This window comes from Chionomys nivalis, chromosome 7, assembly GCF_950005125.1.
Source record: "Chionomys nivalis chromosome 7, mChiNiv1.1, whole genome shotgun sequence".
Taxonomy (NCBI): Eukaryota; Metazoa; Chordata; class Mammalia; order Rodentia; family Cricetidae; genus Chionomys; species Chionomys nivalis.
Genome location: NC_080092.1, coordinates 45,750,430 through 45,774,197, shown reverse-complemented (window position 1 = coordinate 45,774,197; position 23,768 = coordinate 45,750,430). Strand labels below are relative to the sequence as shown.

Below are 23,768 nucleotides of genomic sequence, written 5' to 3'. Positions count from 1 at the left end.
GAATAGCAAGTATTCTATGGGGTAACAAACAGAACGAGTCTATTTCTGCATAGAGACGCTCCAGCTAAGCAAGAGTTCACCATGGTGCTTTGTGGTTTTTGCAGGAGGTCTGGGTGTATCAATACGTTGTAGCCATACAGATGTCGCCTACAAAGTGGGACCTTTCAGGAGCTCAGCCTCAGAAGTGACTCCTGTCAGCAGCAGGGTCTTCTTTGTGCATTGTCATTTAGCACGTCTAGGCTGCTGATTGGTCCACTTCTCTTATCTTCCTGTCCCTGTCAGGAATAGTGGCAGCAGTACTCTCTCCTCAGCTGAGAAGCCAGTCTCTTTCAGCTCTAGTCCAGCATCTGAGTGGAACCAAAGGTAGTGCCTCTCAAATGTGCTTCCGCCTCTACAACTGCTATTCTAATTCAGGTTAGGAACATCCAGGGCTGTTGCTTTTTGAGATTTATTTATTTATAATTTTATGTATATAGGTGTTTCGCCTGTGTGGATTTCTGTGTGCCATATGCATGCCAGGCGTCCACAGGTCAGAAGAGGGCGGCATCCCCTGGAGCTGGAGTTACAGAGGGTTGTGAGTGGCCTTATGGGTGCTGGGAACTGAACCATGCTCTTCTGGAAAAGCAGCCAGTACTCTTAACCACTGAACTATCTCTCCAGTCCTGTTTTTTTTCCCCCCTAATTGTCCCTTTGTCTTCCTCTACCCTACCTGCAGCTCACACCGCTCAGAACTGTCAGCTGCTTTCCCGAGACCACTTCCAGTCTGTATGCTAGCCTATACAAGAGGCCTTTGCGTCTACATTACCTTCTGCTCCAACTCTGCCTGCTTCTAAGGCAGTGTACTGTAGTGACGGCCAGTTCTTGCATCTCGGCTTACCTATCCCATGCTACCATTTCTAGTCAGATTTTCCAGGCCTATCCAGGAAACCTGCATGGGGTCCAGTCTTGAGATCCTAGCTGGACATTTACTCCCAGTGAGTTTTAGGTGCTTTTTCTTTACCTTTTTGAGATAATTTACACATCTGTAAGGGAGGAAATAAATACATCATTTCAGAATTTTAATTGTATAATGTATTAAAGCACCCAGCAATGTTCCTTACAAATGGGGGTGCTGACAGGTGAGTTTGGAAATAGTTACGGGTAAATATTTAAGCGTCTACTGACTATGTGTTGTGTTTCCAGGGGAACTGTTTCTGTCCATGCAGATTGTATAGGTGAGTGAGGGTTTACTGGGCAGGGAGATGAGGGGAATGAGAAGCAGTAGCAAAAGCCTGAACAACAGCCAAGAACCCTGCTGCATCCTGGCACACTGGGAAAATTGATGTATGACCTGGGTGTCACGTAGGGAGCGCTGGGAGGACGAGTGTTGTCACGTGGGCATATACTCTGTTGTAGAGTCACACTGTTCAACCACGGTGGTAACGAGTTCTAGGTTTCTCAGAGAGAGATGGTCACTTTGTGAATTTCTTTCTGTTTTAAGTATCTTAGTTGCCACTAAATCTGAAGACTAAGTCAAAAGCAAGCTTCAGGCAGCGCTGAGTTGTGCGTCTTCAGACGAAAGCTCTCCTTTGCAACACACTGGCTGCGCAGATGGTGGGTTTGTGAACTCAAACCATGTTGCCCTCACTTGCACCCTCCCACCGTTTCCTCTTCTTTCCCTCAAGAGTTCTGCTTTAATGCTCACATATATTTTGTATCTAGATCTCATGAGAGAAAATACATGACGTTTGTCTTTCTTAGTCTGGTTTATTTCAGTTAACACAATCTCTGGTTCCATCCGTTTTCTACAGATAAGACTTCATTCTTCTTTCTAGCTGAATAAGACTGCACGGTGTGTATCCTTAGCGCGTTCTCTTTATCTGCTGTTCCACTGATGGATACCTAGACTGATGTAACTCAGCTGCTGTGGACTGTACTACAGTGAGCTTCCTACTCCCAACTTTGGACTATTGAAGTTGGACTGAGAACATTTTGTATTATGAGATGGCCATGAGCCTGTGGAGCAAGGAATGTTACGGCTTAGATGTGAAATGATTCCCAGAAGCTCATTTATTTCAATCCTTTGTCTCCAGCCAGTGGCACTACTTGGGAGGTTCTGAGGCCTTTGAGAGGTGGCTTCGCTGAAGGAAGGGGTTGCTGTGGGTGGGCTCTGTTAGGTACAGCCTGGCCCGTTCTAGCTGGAATTCCCTCTGCTTGCTGACTAGCCTTAGGATGTAAGCAAGCTGCCTCTGTCTCCTGAACCATTACTGCCATTATGAACACTGCCCTGACTATTTGGCCACAAAACTGAGCTAAAAGAGCCCCAGAAACTGAACAGAAGTGCTGTGCCGAGGATTCTGTCACTGTGACTTCCGGTCCCAGTAGTCACAGAAAAAAGGATCGTCTTCCCTCCAGCCATGTGCAGTGAAAGTGGCTGTTAGGTGCTTTGGGTTAGTGTGTGATGCTTTGTTGTTTTCTTTTACTCCGCCCCACTTACCTTTTCCTTTTGGTGAGTTCAGATGGGTGCTGTCTTACTCACGGTTAGGGAGGGCTGACTGCCATAGCTCATGAAGTCCTCGTTCAAGGCTCTTGTGATATGCCTGCATGTTTGTTCAGTCTGTAAGGATCTGGTGTCATCTAGTATCTGTTTCACTAGAAATGGAGTAAGGTGACATGGCTCACAGGCGTACTAGCCACGGTCTCCTATATCCTTAAATAAGGTTTTATTGGCACCCAGATACTCCTTTAATCTCAGTAATTGGGAGGCTCAGGCAGGCTGATCTCTGAGTTCCAGGTCAGCCAGGGCTGTGCAGTGAGACCCTGTCTTTGAAAAGGAAAAAAAAACAAAGAAGTATGGGGGAAAGGTGAGTTTGATTTTGGCAAATTCATTGAGCAAGTCTCTTCAAAAGACAGGGTCTGATGGAATTCTATCCTGGAAGAACTAGGGGTCTTCAGATGGAGTTAACAGTGTGGTCACAGGAAAGAACGGGTATTGGGGTGGTAGGTAGAGCGAGCAGAGCAGAGGGAACAGGGCAGAATTCCTTAAGATCATTCCTTCTAGTTCTTACGAAAGGCCTGTAATGATCCTTCCTGCAAGGAGGCAGATGGTCAGGGTGGGGGAAACAATTCAGGGCTCTGTCACAGGCAGAGGTGCAGACCCCTCCCCACAGGAAGGACTCAGACCACGCTGCATGCAGGAGGACCTCTCAGGAGCCTGCCTGGAAAGGTACAGGAAGTCAGTGCCCACTGCCTGGAAAGTCAGGAGATGGCAAGCAGCGTTTCTTCAAATGCTTACAGGAGCTGCTTTGAGTAATCCACCTCGTTTTTTTAAAGTTTATCCGATGAGTATTTCATTAGTAACAAATAAAGGGTGACTAAGGTCAGGATTGTTTTGCTACAACTTTCTTTATTCTGGCTATTGTACTGTTTTTCTTTTTATGTGGCTTATGTGGTTGTTTATCTGAGTTGGCATTCTAGATACAGTGGAATTTAATATGTAAAACCTGAGTCTGGAATCTTAAGCCAGTAGTAATGATTTAATATCTTAATTATTCTTTAGTATGCTGTGTTAAAGGGGAAGGAGCACTGGTGGCATGATGGTTAAAATGCTAATTCCTTGCACTGTGCTGGGGACTCAGATTCCCTCGGTCCAAGACATGACCCAGAGATCTAAATGTTTTATATGTAACACCAGGTGATCAGTCCTTTCCTCAGAAACCTGATGGAGGCAGGACCCAGGCATCAGACTTGGTCCCAGACATTCTGGTCTAACTGGTGCTGGGGAGAACTTGCTTACTTGAGAGCCGGAGCTGGGGGGTAGGACAGCTGGCCACAGGAAAGGCAGCTGGGCAGAACCTGGACCACACAAGAGAGGCATGCAAAAACAAGATGTTCCGAGGAAAGGGGGCTGCTTCCTCACCTACAGCCACAGATGGAAGAGACATGGGGTTGTAAATTTTCTTCATATGATTTTATTTATCCCATGTGACTAATTGAATTAAAGCCATTTCCTTCTGCTTCTTTCATTTAAAGAAGTAGCACCCTTTAGTGACCCTAAGCCCTCTCATCTGACTGACCTTGTACTTTCCTTTTTAGTTTATTACTTGAATTCATACAGCCTGGAGTCAGCAGGAATATTTCTTTAAGGAGATTCCTGATACATGTAAATTGATTTCTCTTGGACTTTTAACATCTTAGACAACTCATTTCTAGCTAATGGCAGCTGAGGCAGGAAGTTTTGAGAGCCTGCAGTCACATTATAGAATGAGTCTTTTCTGTGCTTCCTCTATTTGTGCTATAATATGCCAAGGAAGGGCCATATACTGATCAGACTGCAATTTCCTTTGTAGGAGGGCAGACTAGCTGCAGCCCGAATCCTCAGCACTTCTTCCAGGGCATGGGCCAAACTTTTGCTGGTGTGAATGTCATTTGAAGAAGTGTACACACACACGCAAGCAAGTAAGCATATGAAGGAAAGTAAAACTGAGTTTATAAAGGAGTCATAGGCCTCCCTGAGCCCCTGCCAGCTGTGCTGTTTACAGTAATGTTGTTGCAGCTTGTTGCAAGCACCACACCAGGGTGAGGAAATTTTATTTGGATTAGGATCATAAGAGGCTGCAGTGACTCAATGAGTTTCAACTGAATGTAGGTCAATGAAAAACAGGACTTTTCCTGACCAACATCTGTGCTGAAAAGTTACATTTCCCAAGGCCAGCACACTAAATAGATTGTTTATTGGAACCGATAGATGAAGCTGTTGCTAGAGCTGGTTCATTTTAGATTGTTTTGTGTCCTTACTGTGGTCTCTGGCGTTAGCTGTGCAAACAACCTATGCTCCCACAGTAATACCTTCCTACTTGCAGAGTTAGAGGGATCCCTTGAGGTTTACATTTTCAATAATGGCTAATAATACTTCCCAGATATTTCTGTAGTATTTTAAATTATGTAACTATTAAGTATTTATTTTAAGAAAATATAAATAGGCTTTAAAAAAGAAGATTGAAATATTCTCATTTTACTATGTCAAAATAACTGTCCTTTTATAGATTTTGGTAAATAAGCTTGTAGAATTTAATATCATACTCACCTTTTTGTGTGAGACTTACTCTGATTTTGGTTACTTAGGTTGTGTTTTGCTTTTGTTTTTTTTTTTAAAACGATTCATTTCATTTGTGTGTGTGCGTATCTCTCTGTCTGGTTGTGTGAGTGTGAATGTGTGCCACTTGCATGCTGGTTCCAACGGAGGTCAGAAGAGGACATTAAACTCCTAGAAGTAGAGTTTGTAAGCTTTGCAGTGTGGCCTTTAGGGTTTGGTCACAGGTCTTCTGGAACAGCAGAAATATTCTTAACCACAGAGCCATCTGATCAGCCCTCTTATTTTATATTCTTGTTTGTCCCTCAAAATGTGTTAATATCACTCTATGAAACATAGTATAACTTTAAAAGTCCCACACTCTATAAAATTTATGCACTTTAAAAGTTCAGTTTCTTTAAAATATCTAACATCTCTTGAAAAGTTCAAAATCTCTCAGCTGTGGGCTCCTGTAAAATCAGAAAGTAAGATACATACTTCTTACTCCAGCAGGGAAGATCCAGTGCACAGTCACAGTTGTGTCATGCCAAAGTCCAGCAGCGTAAGTAGCTCAGTGTCTGATGTCTGAGGTTCACTCACGGTCTTCTGTGTTGTAAAGCACTTGGGCAGACCCCACTCCCTAGTTCTGCCATCTGAAGTACAAGCAACTTACCTTGTAAGCTATGGCCAGCTCCATTGTACACCTGCCAATGTCCTTGGTGGTTCATCCCCAAGCCCTGGCATCTCCAGTATCCTGGGGTCTCCATAGATGCTAAGGCTACAACTTCACCAGTAGCTTCTTCAGCCTCTGTTTAGTGACCCTGACCCATGGTGCCAAGCCTCAACTTCTCTCTAAGACCCTAAAGTCCTCTAGCTCCCGTGCTGCCCAAACTAGTAAGATGTGGAAGAATCACACATTACCAAGTTTGTCTGCCACCTTGGTGATGCAATCTTTGCCCCTTCTGGACCACAGCTCTGCCCTTGAGGAAAACACTTCCCAGAAGTTTTCAACTGAGCGATGCTGGTCTGTTGTTAATCCCGGCTGACTCTTCAGCCCCACCTGACCATAAACCACAGCTTCTTCATACAAAATACCTCCCAAATGGTCCCGGGAATGGTCTTTCAGGGATTCTCAGCTTCCCTCTGAAACTTCACAAGCCAGGCCTCAACCATCTGCATTTCTCTCAGCAGTGTCCTGGAAGTTCCTACAGAACAGCTCACTAAGGTCTGAGAACTCAGTGGCTTTTCCAGTCCAAAGTCCGAACGCTCCCCTAGTCCTCTCAGGTCTGTCACAGCAACACCCTATTCCTGTTCTAGCTTACTCTGTATTGTTCTAATAATGGCCTTGTATTGCTCATAAACACCATGACATGACCAAATGCAACCTGCAGGGGAAAGGCTTTATCTCACAGCTGTAGTCCATCCTGGAGGGAAGTCAGGGCAGGAGCCTGAGGGCAGAAAATGAAGCAGATACTGGGGGAACACTGCTTACTGCTTGCTCCCCCTGGCTTACTTAGCTTCCATTTTAATACCTTCTAGGACTAGCTGCTATGTGGGCAGCATGGCCTACAGTGGGTTGAGCTCCACATCAATCATTAATCAAGATAGTGTTCCCAAGACTTGTGTACAGGCCAACCTGCCAAAAACTAATCGACTTCTTTTTGTTTTATGGAGTTTTGTTTGTTCATGATAGGGTTTCTCTGTGTTACAAGTATGTAACCAGACTGACCTCAAATTTAGAGATCTGTCTGCCTCTACCCTAGCATGAATAATAGAAACCCAGAGACAGAGACTGGGGTTCAACCTGAAGATCAGAAAAGCAAAGCAACCAGCCACTAGAGAGACCTTTTATCTTTACCAGATCTTCAGACCAAAGGAGTGTCTCCATGAGTCCTCAAACTCCATACAACACTGAGTTTTTGTCTCTTCCCTTTTATATTCTTCTTTCCACCCAGCCATATCGCTCCTGTCTCCACCTCCCTAGTACTGGGATCACCTTTGTGTGAGCTCTTTCTTGTTGGGAACTGCAGACCACCAGACCCTGAGTTTTCTGTAAACAACTTGTTTTCCTCTGCTCTGAGCAGCCAGCAGCTGCTCTGAGTTTATGGTGAATCTGCAGCTGGAAGATCCCAAGAGCTGGGGCGTGGCTAGAGCCCTTTATAAGCTGTCCCTGAGCACAATAAAGTTGGCATTTGTGTATCAAGGATGACCCGTGTCCCCATGTCTCTGTGTGTGCGCGCGCGTTTTTAAGTCTCCAGCTTAGTTCCTGGCTCATGTACCATCCTGTACTGTAAGCGCTGCAGTTTCTCTTTTAGACAGATGCAGTTCAGGGTGGCCTTGAACTCACAGAGATCCTACTGCCTCTGTCTCCCATGTCCTGGGATTAAAGGTGTGTGCCACCACTCCCTGAACTGTATGGCTGCCTTGCCCTCTGGTCTTCAGGCAAGCTTTATTTATTAAAACACAAATAATATACCATTATGCCTGAGTGCTGGGATTAAAGGCATGAACCATCACCACTGTCTCTAGAAAAAAAAGCCCTTTTTTTTTTTGAATGACTTATATTTATTTTATGTGCATTGGTGTTTTGCCTGCGTATATGTCTGAGTGAGGGTATCAGATCCCCTGGAACTGGAGTTACAGATAGTTGTGGGCTACCATATGGGTGCTAGGAATTGACTGAGTCTTCTGCAAGAGCAGAAGTGCTCTTAACCACTGAGTCATCTCTCAGCCCTTAGCCAGTTTTGTTTTGTTTTGCTTTTAATGTGGATGAAAGTACATTTAGCTAATTTGCTCTGTTTTCTCCTCATATCATTATTAATTTGGGATTTACTTGTCTTAAATTCAATTCCATGTTGAACTGGTTGTTAAGTACAAAATGCTGTAGTTAATGCTAGAAAAAGGTAAAAATAAATTTCTCCTGAGGATGAAAATCCCTTTCCGACAATATTGGCAATTTTCAAGGAAAGAGAGAGAAACAAGAACTGAGGATGGGCTCAGCTGCCTGGATGGGAATTCTGAAGAGCCGGAGCTTCAGCACTCATGTCAAGAAGTCCTGGGTTAGTGTTTCAGGATACTACCATGATGCCTTGTGTCTCTTTCTTTCTCTCACTGGATGTCTTCTATGCTCTCCTCTTCCTCTGGGCAGCAACATGAACTTGGGCAAAGGTAGAAGGTCAGGAACCACCTTTCAAGAGGGGAGGGGAAGCTCCCGAGAGGAGCCTCCGCTGTATCTTGTACCAGGTTTGTGTAGCATGCAGCCAGCCCCAAGGGAGGCTAAAATATGGCTGAGTTTCGATGTCCATCATTTTAAAAGCCCAGCATCAAAATCCCAGTCTAATAAACTCTCCAGTATTTCTCTAGCTTCCTACACCTTTGAGATCCTTAGGGTCTTGTTTTCATGTACGTTTCTGAGCATGTCCTCCCAAAATTGCTTCTCTCTTGGCCTGAGTTGTAGCCTGGGAATCTGAATTTCAAGTGATGACCCTGATATAGATGGTTCCCATGGCATGCTTAGAGAGTAGAGTGCCGAGCCCCCTTTTCCCGGATCCCTCTTAACTTGCAGAAACCTGTCTTCTTTCTCCTTCCACACAACATAAGGGAGTAGTTCCTGCCCAATAGGAGGATTCCCACATGCCATTATTTTCCAATCCCTATGCCTGTTTACCTAGCCCCCACCCATCACATTAGATACCTGAGTTTCTATTAGAGTCTGCAGCTCCAAACAGGTCACCTTCTAGGAGCAGGCTGTCTGAAGCTCTTTGGAGGTGCACCAAGCGATTGCTTCTCAGTCAACATGCTAGACTTGGCTGGGTGCCTAATTACCCTTTGGGAGTATTATTGAGGGCTTAGCTTTCAGTTCAAAGCAAAACGTAGTAGCTTCCCATTTATTAAGATTAAGAGATGCAATAAGATGGTTCAGTAGGTAAAAGCTCTTTTTTGCAAGCTTGATAATTTAACTTTGATTCCTAGAATCCACATAAAGGTGGAATGAGAGAACCAACTCTACAAGGCTGTCCTCCATATTACTCTTGTACTATAACACACACACACGTATATGTATATAACACATGTATACACATCATGCACACATATAAACAACAATAATGAATTTTTTTAAGATTAGGGGATGAAACACTTAACAGAAGTATCAAAAGAATGCTCCAAGATAGTAACTGCTGAAGAAAGATTTTGTCCATCTGTTGTTTTGGAAACCTTTCTAAACTCTATTGTAGTTGAAATTTTACAAATGTCTTTTTTTAAGCCACAAATATGGAGGAGTAGTAAACTTGGATGTCAGTAATACAAAGAGAAGTCTGTTGTCTGTCCACTATGTAGTTTGGTCCATATTTACTTTCTGAGAGACTTCATTTCTGGGTGGGGAGAGGCTGGCCTAGTCTCTCACCCTAGAGCTCTTGAGCCAGCCCTTCCATCTGTCTTCAGGACACACACCCCACCTTCCTGCCTGTAGGCTAGGCAGCCCTAGTGTTCTTTACGGAGTTCTTGGTATCCTTCACACAGTGACGCTCCATGACCAGTGTGTGAAATGTATGGTGGGCTGACTTGTAGAATTGTCTTCAGATTGAACTTTTGTTAACCATCTCCGTTCCCTTGGCTAGTGTCTAGTGCCGTGCACACAAGGAGCTAACGAAAAACTAGTCACTCAATAGTAAAAGAGAGTGTAGTGGATTCTGTTACACTATTTCAGTCACGGCTCAGCCTCTTACTGACAAATAATCTATTATAAGGCTACCTTACTTAGTGATGTACCCTTTCTGGTTGGTGACTTTGTTGTACAGACATCACAGAGTGTTAAATCCCACAAGCAAGAGTGGGCACAGTGTAGCATTTTTTTTTTTTTTTTTTTGATTTTCTAGACAGGGTTTCTCCGTAGCTTTTTGGTTTCTGTCCTGGAACTAGCTCTTGTAGACTAAGCTGGCCTCGAACTCACGGAGATCCGCCTGCCTCTGCCTCCTGAGTGCTGGGATTAAAGGCGTGCGCCACCACTGCCCGGCTAGGTGATAGCATCTTGTGGGACCACCATTACCATGTGATCTGTTTTTGTCTGAAGTTGGGAATGTGTTCCATGGCTGTATTTTACTGTACTGTAGGAGTTTATTGCTTAGGGGCAGCTAAGGAATACTGTGTCTAACCAAGTGATCTTAGGTTGATGTGTTTTGTGGTCCTTAGTTTGCCTATTGCTGACTCTGTGTCCTGAAGTCTATAGCCTGCCACTTTTTTCCTCCTCAGCATATTTCTTGAGTATTGAGGCTGCCTCACTTCATTTCTCTTAAATTTTCATCAAATTTGAAAACTCTGCCCTTTGAGCTCATAGAATCATCAGAGACTTTGGTTTGTTCTAAATGATGTATCTTCTTCAGTTAAGAATGGTCTTTCTTGCTCAGATAAGTAATGAACATAAATGTTACCAGTGAATTCCATTAGGCTTGGCAAGCGACTGTTGGTATCCAGGCTTACTTACAGACAGTGGTCCATAAGGGCATTCTTCCAAGTGTTAGTCATCAGCATGGTGAAGCGTGTTCTTGTTGGAAGCTGTGCCCACTGCTCAGAGTGGTGATGCAGTTAGCACTGTTGCCACTTCGTCACTGGGAAGGAATGACAGTTGCCATGCCTAGAGTTAGGTTTGGAGAGGGAGAGAGCAGTCGGTCCTGAGACAGCAGTCAGATGAAGGAAAATACCGAATACTGTCAGGCAGAACGAAGATGGTCATTTTCAATGCTTGGCTGTAGGTGGTCACCTGAACAGTTTGGGTAAGAAACTTAGAGAAGTGTCGCTGTTTTAATGGAAACCGCCTGGCTAACAATTCCCTCCTGTCAAGCTCTTTTTGAGGACTGCCTCCACTTCTCAGAAGTTTAACCTTCATGCCTGAGCTATGGCTTTGGAGGGTCATTTTATGGAAAGGTTGTTAGGTATCTAACCATTGTATCTCAAAAGAAAAGAACAAAGTTGTAAAGTTATTGAGTATAGAAAATAATATTGAGAAGAAATAGTTCTTTATTGAAAAGGAAAAAAAACTACAAATAGGGTTTCAAAGCAGGAAAGGTCTCAGGTTCAAAGAGAGACGGTAATTGAAAGAATTATGGGGATGGTCTCACTTATTGGTGGCATTAGCTTAGTGTAAACAGCTCTTATTTATATTTTCATGAGGGCTGAGGAACACTTGATTGCCCTTTGCTGAATGCTAACTCTAAATGCAAACCAAATGCTCCTTGGTGAATTGCCTTGGTAACCATCCTAAAACATTGCATTCTTGCGGCAGTGTTACTCAGTACATTTGAAGGTAAGAGGTTTAATTTGGTCCTAGGTTTTTCAGACCAGACTTAGTCATTAACTATATAAAAAGGGAAAAAAGGGGAAGAAGGAGGAAAAAAAAGAGGGGGGAGACCTAGTGAGTTCTGCAGTTGTTATTTTAAATCTCTATGAAACATTTTATCTTTTCAACCCAAAGTGATTATAGGTAATCAGTTACTTCTGGTTGATACCCTGTCTCTCATCAGTTGACTTTTTAACCAAGATTTAACAATACCCATAAGAATTGTTACCCCTTTGATATGGATGCTGATGAGAAAACTATACTAGGAAGTTCAAAGAAGGCTGCCAGTTGGGGTAGCCTAAAAGTCTCACTTAAATTAGAAATTCAACCAGTTGGAGCAAGGGCATTAGTAGAAACAAAGACAATCATGGCTATCGCAAGAACAGCCACTTAGTAAAAGATGTGGTCTCATTAGCAAACCAGGAGAGACTTTCAGATCTAAGCAATTATACCATTGCCCAGGGACACACCTACAAACTCATTCTGAGAGCACAGTGTAGGTTTGTGGGGTTTGCCTTATGATGTTGCACGGTGTCTGCCATCAGTGACAATGAAAAGCTATAGTTCTATTTGCAAGTTGAAGTCTGTAGAAAATTTCAAAGTGTCATCTAGCTAATGGCTTTAATCTTCCTACCAGGTAGTGTATCAAAATCTGCAGTTATCCAGATTGGTTTATCACCATTTTGCTTTTCAAATAATTCTTTTGGGAATGAATCTTAAAAAATAAATGGGCATTAAAAAGCAGAGCTTATGAGAAATCCGTATGTAGATGACCAGGGTAGACTGTGAGTCTTGTGGTCCAGTTGACAGTCTGAGAAAGGAAAGGACTGCATTGGTTATGCATGTGTTCAGAGACCAGTGAGTCTTGGAATAGAAAGCCTCTAAACATTTTGATGAAATTTGAGTTTCTAAGGAAGACTTTTGCATGCCTTCCCAGGAGTTACATAGCTCCTTTAGAAAATATACTATGAGGATGGAGATAGGGATGCTGTCTTGGAAGTCTTGAAAGTACTGGGTTACAGTGACAGATATAACCACGTCTTTCCCAGCTGTGTGGATGGGACGCTTAACACGTGTAGTGATGAGTTCCCAAATATGGTTTATAAATGTTCTTTTACATTTAAAGGAGGATATGATATAGATATGAATAATTTACATTGGTATGGATTTTAAGGTCAATTTTGTTATATGCATATGTATTTCTGATCCTGATTAAGGTATTGTGATTGTGTAGTTCATTTAAAAATGTAATGTATAATTAGAAAATATAGGTTGTTGATGGATAATCATAAATAATAATCAAGCTTGTAGTCATGTTAGTTAGATTTTCTAGATATATAGAGATATATTTCAGTTAGATAGACATTCTTCATATCCTTCAAAGACTGCAGAATATGTCATTTAAAATATTTTAATAACTTAGGGTTTTTCATGACAATGAGACACGTCTGCTTCTGGCAGCACCAATCTACTTGGAGAGGAAGATGGGCATCGAAGAGGCTCCTTATGGAGTTTGATAGTCATTTGGGCAAGAAACTGCTCTTGCCTGGAACTGTTGCATAAACTGGACACAGAGAACCCTCAGAGAGAGGACTGCTAAACTTGCCTAAAGGTGAGATGGTCTTTCGGGGTTCCTGACTCATGAAAGAGTCTGCGAGACATTCTGCAGGACACAGCAGATAGTGACTGAACTGTCTTTGAAATTTCCTGCTTCATGAAAATGTCTGCTAAACACTATGGGCCTGAAGGCCAAAGACGGATGCCCCAACGGTACAAAAGAACTTTGGGTGACTGTACAGGCAGCGAGATGTCTCTGTCATTTCTAGAGTTTTGGATTTCTTATTTGCTTAGGTAATATTATATCCTTCTAGAGTCTTTGATGGAGTTGAAGAATGGATACATAGTTGTAGTTTTCCTTAGTTATGATAAAAGATAAAATAGATATAAATATTGTAACTGTAATTCTTGCTTGATAACTGTTTTGCTATATGTAATTTTACTATGTTAAAATGAAAGCCTTCTTTTTTGTTTAAACAGAAAAAGGGGGAAATGATGTGGGAGTGATTTCTTTCTAATCTGTTGCTTTCATTGGTTAATTAATAAAGAAACTGCCTAGGCCCATTTGATAGGCCAACCCTTAGGTGGGTGGAGTAAACAGAACAGAATGCTGGGAAAAAGAAGCCAAGTCAGGCAGTCGCCATGATTCTCCCACTCCAGACAGACGCAGGTTAAGATCTTTCCTGGTAAGCCAGCTCGTGGTGTTACACAGAATATTAGAAATGGGTTAGATCAAAATGTAAGAATTAGCCAATAAGAGGCTAGAACTAATACAGTTTCCGTGTAATTATTTCAGGTAAAGCTAGCCGGGCGGCGGGAAACGGCCCTCCGCTTCCTATTACAACAAACACGCACTTTCAGTATGAGGGTGGGTTTCTCCTCTGTGACCCTTTAAAACTCCTCACATCTGTGGAATTCCTTGTGAACCGTATAGAGGAGAAGGGGGTTTAAAGCTTTGCCTGCCTGCTTATGATTTTGTAATCCGCTGGGCAAGTGTGTGGGTGTCTTCCCTTCATTTTGTGAGCTTTTCATCTTTGTGAAAATGAATCTTTGGAGCACGTACTGGAGAATTTCCCATAAAGCAGAGAACTAAATATACTACCATATTATTTCTGCTGAGCCCCTGGGTGCTCACATAGCTCTCTGTTTACCAAACCGACCGCTCACTCTCCCAGTGCTTCCTTTGCTGCCTGTGCAGAGCAGGCTTCTCCAGCTTTGTTAATGGCCTTCCTTGTGTGGGAAGTATCACTGTGTGTGAGTATATGCATAATTTATTATATACAAATGTCACAGAAGACATAGTTATTTCTAAGTGAAATTCATGTACTCTTATACCAATAGATTCACTTTAAGGTGTGCAGAATACTAATTATAAAAGAAAGAATTGGCGTTGTGCTTAGTTAGCATGTGAGGCCCTGGGTTCTGTTCCCAGAGAGAGACAGAAAGAGAGAAAAGGAGAATCAAATATAAGCAGAAGTCTTATTTCTCACCCTATCTCTGAGGTGGCCACATGGTTTTGTTGCTTTGAGTACACATGAAGACACTTTGACTTTGGCACTATAAACTGTTTACGCTGTTTGTTTACTCCTACCCCCTAAGCAGAGTTCAGTTTGTGTGCTTCCAGCAGTCCCTTTGCAAGATGCTTTGTTATGTGAAGCCCGAGCTTGAGTGGCCCGAGGAGTGCTGCTCTGGAATTCTAGGGAGCTCATTTTACTAGTTACCAAAGCACCACTTAATTAAGCCCTTGATAGTCACCATCATTGTGTTGAGTGCTTTTGATGGAGTGAAAACCCTTTGTGCCTCCACCAAGTGTCCTCAGCATCAACAGTAACAGGAGTCCAGAATCCAAGCGTGCTTGGTTACCCCGGATACTTCTCAGAAGGAGGAGAGACTGGGCATGGTGGCTTGTGCATAATTGGAGCTTTGTACCAAGAAGGTAGAAGCTACCCGGTATTGTTGCAGAGACAGGAACTGCATCGCTAGGTAGGTGTGTCAGGGATGTCGCTTTGGACTTGGTGTGTAAGGTCATTGTCCGGATAGCTCTCGGAGCCATGAGGGGTCAGTCCCTAGGCTGGGATTAGCATTTCTCCCAAGAGAGGTTAGACTATTTGACAGCCTTTTAACAGTTCACAATTTTCCTTCTTAATGTTTGTCATTCTGAGTTTGGGAGTTTTGTTTCTCTGCTGCAGTCTAACTGCTCATACTTCAGCAATGAAGCCCTGAGATCTGCTTACATGGCTGTCAGCTAGCGCAGACTTTTGAGTCCCACCTGCATGCTGCAGTGGTCTGTAAATGGTCCCTGAGTACGTTTCCGTCCTCCCTGCTGCTTCTGTGCTAGTCTTGCTAAGCACCAACTTTGCCACACACTTAGCAGCTTGAGACAGTCACCATTTCACCACTTTTCTAAGGGGGCTGTTGACCTGGTGTAGATTCTCTGCTTGGTCTCCCCTGGGCTGAAATCAAGGTGTCTGTTAGTCGGGACCATCATCTTCACCTTCATTTGGCGTTCAGGGTCCAAGTGCAGTGGTTGTTGGTAGAATTCATGTCCTTCAACCTGTGACCCGAGGGCCCAGCCTGCTTTCTGGCTGCTCTGCCACTCTTTAGTTCCTAGAAGTTACCTATAATCTTCAGCAGGTGGCTCTCAATGGCAGGTTGGAGCAAGGTGTTTGTTTCCTCAGGCCAGTCAGTGTGTGCTGTGATTCTAACAAAATCAAACATTTTAATCATAGGAACAGAAATTGAAACCTCCTCCTGGAGGAGGCAAGCAGACACGTGAACCTGAGTGAAGGACCTGGAAATAGGATGCCCACACCACATTTAGGCTAGTCTGGTGGGCGGTTCAGGACAGACTGACTCATGTTAGGACTCAGTGGTGCCATGTATTCTGGGTGGCAGCTGAGGGGGCTGCTGCTCACTCTTAAAGGGGAAGCATGGAGTTCTCTGGCTGATAACCCCCTCCGGAGCAAGAATGGGTCAAGCTTTAAGGAATGGGGTTATTACTCTTGTGCTTTCTCAGGCATCAGCTTGCAGTACTGCACCTCGGCCTGGACTGAGCGGGCCATGCTTGGTTGGCAGCATTGATTTTATGTTTATTTGCGAAGGGACAGAATATGAGATTACCAAATAAAATATAATCTCAAGAGTTATTAATGAAAGAATATATTACATTCGCTCTTAATGAGATCCTGGTGTTGCAAAATGATTCCATGTAATGAATCCCAGGAAATCAATGTGAAGTTTAATTGCAGCTGCGTTGTATGAGGACATTGCTCTGCTCAGTGTTGCTTGTACAATTCATCAACTCTCTCTTCCTTTTTCCTTCAATTAATTGCTTTGACTTAGTCGGTAAATGCATTCTTTGTTGGCTTGTGATCCTTTCTAGAAAAGTCTTAAAAATTCCAAGTTCTACCACAATAATGAGGGGTTACTGTCATTTTTTTTTTGTGTGTTACCACTTATAATTTGTGCTTCTAAACTTAAGCCCATTCTGTAAATTTATCGCTGTTCCTTGTTTCTAAACCCTTTTCCATTTTTTTGTTGGTCTTTTTCAAACCGTTTTCTGTGTCTCTCAGCTATTGGCTAGACCTGGGGGGTCAGAAATCTGAAGTTTTTTTCTGTGGTTTCCGCCCAGTTAAATAGTGGGATGAATAAAAAAGACTATGATACTTCTTCCTCTGATTAAGTTTTCTTTTTCTTTTTTGTTTTTCTTAGTTTTTTTCAAGACAGGGTTTCTCTGTGTAGCTCTGACTATCTTGGAACTCAATCTATAGACCAGGCTTGCCTTGAATTCAGAGATCTGTCTGTCTCTGTCGCCTGAGTGCTGGGTTCCACCACTGCCCCCCTAAGTTTCCTGCTAAATGTGTACCCTTTTCGGCTTAGGCAGTCTTCAGGCCGTTTTGTTTTTGCCATTTTGTTGATTATAGCACGTTGTCAGCTACTGTGAGGGTAACTGACTTCTGCTGTTGATTCATTCGGAGACAGGGTCTTCCTTTAGTCCAGGCTACCTACCAACTAACTTTTGATTTTCTTGCCTCAGCCTACCAAATGCTGGGGTTCCAGTCTTGTGCTACCATGCACAATATAAAAAGTTGAGCTATGCATTTGCAGATTTCTAAACTTGTTCTTGTTTCAGTGTATCTAGGGTTTACTATTTGTATGCTGATAATATTCTAGTAGATTTTCATTTAGCTGCTCTTGTTTGTGAGTAGTTTATTTTTGGTTTAAGGTTTAAGCCTTAAAGTAGAGTCACTGGTTGTTTTGACTGACTTACTCTGGATGAAAGCAGTCTACTAGGTTTGATTGTAAGAGAAGAAACCTTATGGTCTCTCTTCTCCCATATCCTCTGTAACTGAGCACTGGCCTGGGTTCTCAGGGTTGTCTTGGTTCTTGATGTCCCTTTGGTTGTGCAATATGCAAGGAGCCACCTGTTGACTTGTACAAAGCTAGATGACTCTCACAAAAGCCTATGTTCCCTGAAGCTTTGCAGTTCGTGGTGTGGCTTCCTCTAAGGGCCACTGGTGGAGGAACCTGTGGGAGCCTTGTTCTTACCCTGAAATGTCAGCCTTCTTGAAGGCCCTGAATGTGCTCAGGACTAGAGGCTGATTCTTTCTTCTTAACGCACGGGTGACATGTCCCTACAACTACTGTTTTCAAGGCCTGGAATCACCATGGAATTGCCTTTGGAACATAAGTCATTACAGAATCAGAGCTAAAAAACTTCTTCCAAAATATTTCCTTTGAAATATGTTTTTTGAGTGTTGCACCTGCTGTACTGTTCCAGGTGCTGCCAGGTGCTGGCTGTCACACCTGTTGTGACTTGCAGTGCCGTATCTGGGGGACAGGTGGGTTGCATTGTGCCTCTGATGTCTGAGCAGCTTCCTTTGTCTTTTCATTTCCAACCTGCTTGTTCTCTTGTATCTAGCCATGCATCCTCGGCCCTGCCCTTGCCCCTTTGCTGCTCAGTCCTTTGCTTGTCTCCTCTGCTCTGGGGGGAGCTTCCATGGAGCTGCAAGTGCTCACTGCATTTGCACCCATGCTGCTAGACTCTTATTCAGGGGGTGCTGTAGTCTGGATTTTCAGTGCCCTTCAGAAGCCGTACATTCCCAGCCTTCCCTCCCAGTAGTGCTGATGTAGGTAGTAGGTAGTGGAACCTTAAGAGGCAGGATCTAGGTGGTAGTGGGGGGGGGGATGGAAGGATGGACACGGCAAGGGGGGTAATGTGGGGGGGGGGGCGACAGAACTTGTGGGAGCACAGCTTTTTCACCTCTCTTCCTTGTATTCTGGCCATGAGTTGCAATCTCAAGTCCTGAGTAGTGGGAAACTGATCATGGAGTAAAATCTCTCCAATTGTGAGTGTAAATAAACCCTTCTCAGGTACTTGTCCTAGGCCCAGAAGGCTGGCTTGTGTCCACAGTCACCCTAGCACACTCACTTGTTTCACCTTTCAAAGGACATGAAACACAGCTATAATAATAATAATAAAACTTCTAGAAACCAGGCTGAGGGGATGGCTCAGTCAGCAGTAGTTGCTGCACAAGCACAGAAGGGCATGAGTTCAAATCCCCGGCAGCCGTGTAAAAGCTGTTGTGAAGGTGAATGTCTGCAGCCCTACCGCTGTGGAGGAAGAGGCAGGAAGCACCGTGGCTTGCTAGCTAACTGAACTGTTAAGTAGCCCTTGCCATCCTTTTCCTTGTTTTCTTATTGCACCTCGCCCACACACCACGTTCTGACACTCCTCCAATCCAAATGTCCCTTAGAACCCTTTAGTTTTCCAGTTGCTCATTGGGAATATGCCCATCCACAGGGGTTTAATGGGATCGTTTCTCTGCCCCTGCATGGCCTGAAACATTGCTCTTAGATTGAACTGTACTTGTGGATCACTTTCCTGCATGAACTCCCAGGGCTACCAAATACATCCAGTCCAATCTGGCAGCCATCACCTTTCCTCCTCTGCCTTCAGTAAACTCTGCTCTATTCCTGTCATGGTGGTAACCCTGAAAACAAAGCCAGAAACTATTCCCACAGGACTCTGCCTTCATGGAGCTCTCATATTTGTAAGGATCCAGTGTGCGATAAGTGATGTCTGTCAGGGAGGGAGTTACTGAGCTGGGCTACTTTTGATGAGATGATCAGGGATATTCTCCCTAAGAAGGATATCTTAGATGGAACCCAAAGAAAGAGAAGGAGCTAGCTCAAGGAAGCAGCCATACAAGGACCCTGAATCACATGACTTCAAGTGGTCAAAGAACAGCTGGAAACCACATGACTAGGCAATAGTGTGCTAGCTGGAGAGAGGTGGGTGCACTTAGTGCAGCCAAAAGCACTTAGTTTGCAGCGGGGTGCTGTGATCTGTTCCCAGTTCATTCCAGAGAGAAACATAGTGGGATCTGGAGAGCCGTTAGGGAGGGAGCCCCTGTAGTGACAGATTGCACTAGATCATGGGGTTAGAGTAGACCAGAAAGTTCCTAGTGGGCTTTCCTGTGCCCACAGGAAAGATAAACAGAAGAACAATGGCATCTGCCCTCCAGAAGCAGTGGCATTTCTTCTTCCCAGTTACAGCAACCAAAAATGAGCTCCAGGGCTCATTCAGCAATCATGAGTGAAGGCGTAAGTCACAAACAATCCCACACCAGTTTGGAATTATGATTAATAGGGTGGTATTTATTTAAAGGGGAAAAAACTTACAGATCACCGTCCCAGACAACAGCCCTCTGCACAATCAGGAAGGAGTCTAGTCGCCGGAAACGGAGCAGGAAGCAAAGAGAGAGCGAGGAGGGAAGTGGCCGCTTTTTTAAAGAGAGAGACCACGCCCCAAAGGGCTGGTATCTCAGCGGCTATTGGCTGGAGGAGCGGAAGGACCTCCCGCAACACATGAGGACTCAAGTTTTAGTCTCAGAATCTATTCCCCTCCCCCCCCCCCCAAAAAAAAAGCCTGACTTGGCATGGTGAACATATATAATCTGAGTTCTGGTGTGGCAGAGACAGGAGGATCCCTGGGGCTCTCAGGCCAGCAGCTTGGCCTATTTATCAAATCTCAGAGTATGGTTAGATACTGCCTCTAAAAAATATGTTGGCCACACCTACACTACAACAACACATGAAAGTGTCTTCTGACCTTCAGTGCTTGTATGCACCGGCACATACAGACACACAGACGATGTCTTCAGACATTGTCTATGTTTCCCAGTGTGCAAAGCTGCTCAGAGGTGGAGTGTGCTAGTTTGAGTCACATTGTCCATGTAGAGCACACGGCATTCCCATCTCCCTGTTGCGTTGCACACCCATCACACTCTCCCCTTCTGCATTCCCTCCCAAAGGTTAGCACGGTGCTGTCTTGAAGCTTTCCTGATTATCTCATAAATGCTCAAGGATTTTCTGGGGAATTCTTACTACTCACCTCCATGGCCCTCATAGGCTCCTTTTGGCCCCATCAGCTTCTGTAAACCCAAAGAAGGAAACACCAGGGCTCCCCAGGGCAGCAGCCTCATGCCAGCATGTGTTACATGGCTTTGTCTTACACCTTCTTGGTGGCTATGGTCCTGCTGTCTTCCTGTATTCCAGTGGTTCTCAACCTTCTTATTGCTGCGGCCCTTTAATTCAGTTCCTCGTGTTATGGTGACCCCTAGTCATAAGATTATTCCATTGTTACAACATAACTGTAATTTTATTACTGTTATTAATCATACTGTAAATATCTTCATCTTCTGATAGTCTTAGGGCAACCCATATAAAAGAACTGTTTGACACCCCCATCCCAAAGGGGTCATGACCCACAGGTTGAAAACCTGCTGCTCTATTCCATTCTGGCCCCAGGAACTTCCTCTGTTGGAGGCAAGGCCTTCATTACTATGATCTGGAGTTCTCTGCAGAATTCAAGCCCTTTCTGTTTGCTGCTATGTGGTTCAGTTACTAACAGGTTCCCTGCATCTCTCACTGTAGTCAGAACACTGAGCACAGCTTTATCTTTTATAATTGTTAGCATTGGCATAATATTGCTCACAAATTGGTAGTCCATAAATACTTGTTGAATGAATGAGTGAATGATGAATTTGGAAGACCTGTTTTATTTTCCTTCCTCTGAGTCTAACGGATTTAAAAGAAAATATTTTTTTAAAATATTTATTTATTTATTATACATACAATATTCTGTCGGTGTATATGTCTGCAGGCCAGAAGAGGGGACCAGACCTCATTACAGATAGATGGTTGTGAGCCACCATGTGGTTGCCAGGAATTGAACTCAGGACCTTTGGAAGAGCAGGCAATGCTCTTAACCACTGAGCCATCTCTCCAGCCCCCAAGAAAATATTTTTATATAATCTATACATATCATTTTTAAAATCAGAAAAATGCAGATTTTTAAAAATTACTACATTGTATTGTGTGTGTATGTGTGCGTTCATGTGCACATATGTGTGTTTGTATACGTGCCATGTTGTGTATTTGTCTGTCAGAGGACAACTTACAGGAGGTTCTCTCCTACCATGTGGGTTCTAGGTTTGAATTCATCAGGCTTGGTGGCAGGAACTTTTTCCCATGAAGCCATTTTGCTGGCCCAGAATGTGGGTTTTTTAGATGTAAGAACATCCACCTGGAGTCTGTAGGGTCATCGTCTGCTACCAGTGGGAGACTGAAATCCCACTTCTGACCAGCATTTCCGTTGCTGTGTTACAGCTCTCGTCGTGAGCACCACTTCAGCAGGCTTTGCGCTGGCTCCAGGCCCTTTCGACTGGCCCTGCTTCCTGCTTACTTCCCTTGGAACGGGCCTTGCATCCTGTGCTGCCAACTCCATCAATCAGGTCAGTTCTCCTCGGAGCAGGTGATGCTGTTGTCACTTGCTGGCTGGGTTGTGCCTTTGTGTTTGAAGAACTCCCCAGGTCCTGTGCCCTGCTGCAGAAGCACCCTGAACCCACAGAGGTGGCCTGTGGAAGACTCTGGTTTAGTTTGGTTTGATTTTTGAGGCAAATGATTTTCTGAGTGAGGCAGAGTGTGTACTTGAAGTGACCAGGATTCTTTGGACTAAAAAGCATTGAAAACTGCCAGAACTTTGTGTTCTCTTTATTTCAGAAACATTTCCTTGACTTCATTGCATTTATATGCTCTTGATGTTGTTTTATTTCTTTGTATTTTACTTTTTATTTTATTTGTTTGTCTATGTTTTAGCATGGTCTGGCTATGTCATTGAGGGGGATTTAAACACACTGTACCACTGCCTCTCAAGTGCTAGTACTACAGCAATGTGCCACCGCGCACAGTCTCTGCATTTTAAACCACCACTGCGCAAAATGCAGTATTTTCATATTTGTCAGTTTAAATTACGTGTAGGTGTGTATATGTCTGCACGTGCCTATGTGCATGTGAGTGCAGGTGTGTAGGAAAGGCAGCGGCATCACTGTTTGAGGAGCTAGAGTTGCGGGTGGTTGTAATCCACCTAACTTGGGTGCTAGGAACTGAATTCGGGTCTCCTGGCATAACAGCATGCACTCTTCTGGACCATCTCTCCAGCCCCAGAGTACTTTAAAGGAACATACCCAGTTTTAAACACACACACACACACACACACACAGTTTTCTTGGTATATACAGCCAGATTAGATCATATAATTAATTGCTAAGTGCTGCTAATGGATCGTTTTTCTTCTTGCTATTTTAAGTACCCAGATGATCCTCTGAAATAGTTTTTTCCATTGCTTGGCCACTGTGGTGTGCCCTGACGTTGTGGTTTTTCATAAGATACTACAGTGGAAAAGCCTTGGCTAAAACTTAAGGAAAACTGTCTTGTCCCCAGAACACCCAGAAGGAGCTGGCACAGTTTTCAAATAGGAGCCAGCTTGGATGCTCACAGGACACCACATAGAAGAAGCTAGTCTGTGGGAGTGTAATTTAATAACGCTTAAAACTGTGTGCTTCCATAATGTTTTGTCCACTGTTGGGAGGATGTTATGCTTTTCAAATAGGATTTCTTTTATTTTTACTTATTTTTTTATTTTTATTTATTTATTTTTTTTTTTATTTTTCGAGACAGGGTTTCTCCATAGCTTTTTGGTTCCTGTCCTGGAACTAGCTCTTGTAGACCAGGCTGGCCTCGAACTCACAGAGATCCGCCTGTCTCTGCCTCCCGAGTGCTAGGATTAAAGGTGTGCGCCACCACCGCCCGGCTCAAATAGGATTTCTTATTATTGTTGCTTTTGAGACAGTCTGCTAGCCTGGAACTCACTGTGTAGACCTCTCAGAGATCTGTTTGCCGCTGCTTCCTGAGTGTTTGTACTACAGGTTTATGCCACATACATTGGCCTGTTTTTTGTTTGTTTGTTTGTTTGTTTGTTCCGAGACAGGGTTTCTCTGTGTAACAGCCTTAGCTGTTCTGGAACTAGCTCTGTAGATCAGGCTGGCCTCGAACTTACTGAGATCCGTCTGCCTCTTTCTCCCGACTGCGGGGACTAAAGGCGTACACCACCACTGCCCAGCTGGCCTGTTATTTTTAATGTCAAACAATTTTATAGCAAGGCCATCATTAGGGAGACTGAAGTAGTTCTCAAAAAAAACCAAAACTGAAGTCTGTAGTGAGGCCGAGGCTCTTTAGCCGTGTACGATACTCTCCATGGCGTGGCTCCACTTGGAGTGTGTCCCCATTTGTAATCATTACCTATGTGTATCTGAGTTAGAAGGGTAAGCCAGGGGCACCTGTCAGTTTCTAGCTTTCCTTTTTAAACTAGGTGCTGCACATATCCTTAAGACTAATTATTGTCTTCTGTTTAACTTGTATAAATTCAAAGAAAATGTTTAATATAAATTTGTGAGAGTTGAGAATAATAAAAACAACTAAAAG

The 23,768-nt window shown here is 43.7% G+C and overlaps 1 protein-coding gene across 1 annotated transcript in view; it reads left to right on the top strand.

The window, feature by feature from the left end:
- LOC130876709 (protoheme IX farnesyltransferase, mitochondrial) overlaps window positions 1–23,768 on the top strand; it is a 113,826-nt gene that overhangs the window by 9,400 nt on the left and 80,658 nt on the right. The window contains exon 4 of the mRNA XM_057773271.1: window positions 21,615–21,739. Within this exon, the coding sequence (XP_057629254.1) occupies window positions 21,615–21,739 (125 nt within the window). The remainder of the gene's footprint in view (window positions 1–21,614; window positions 21,740–23,768) is intronic.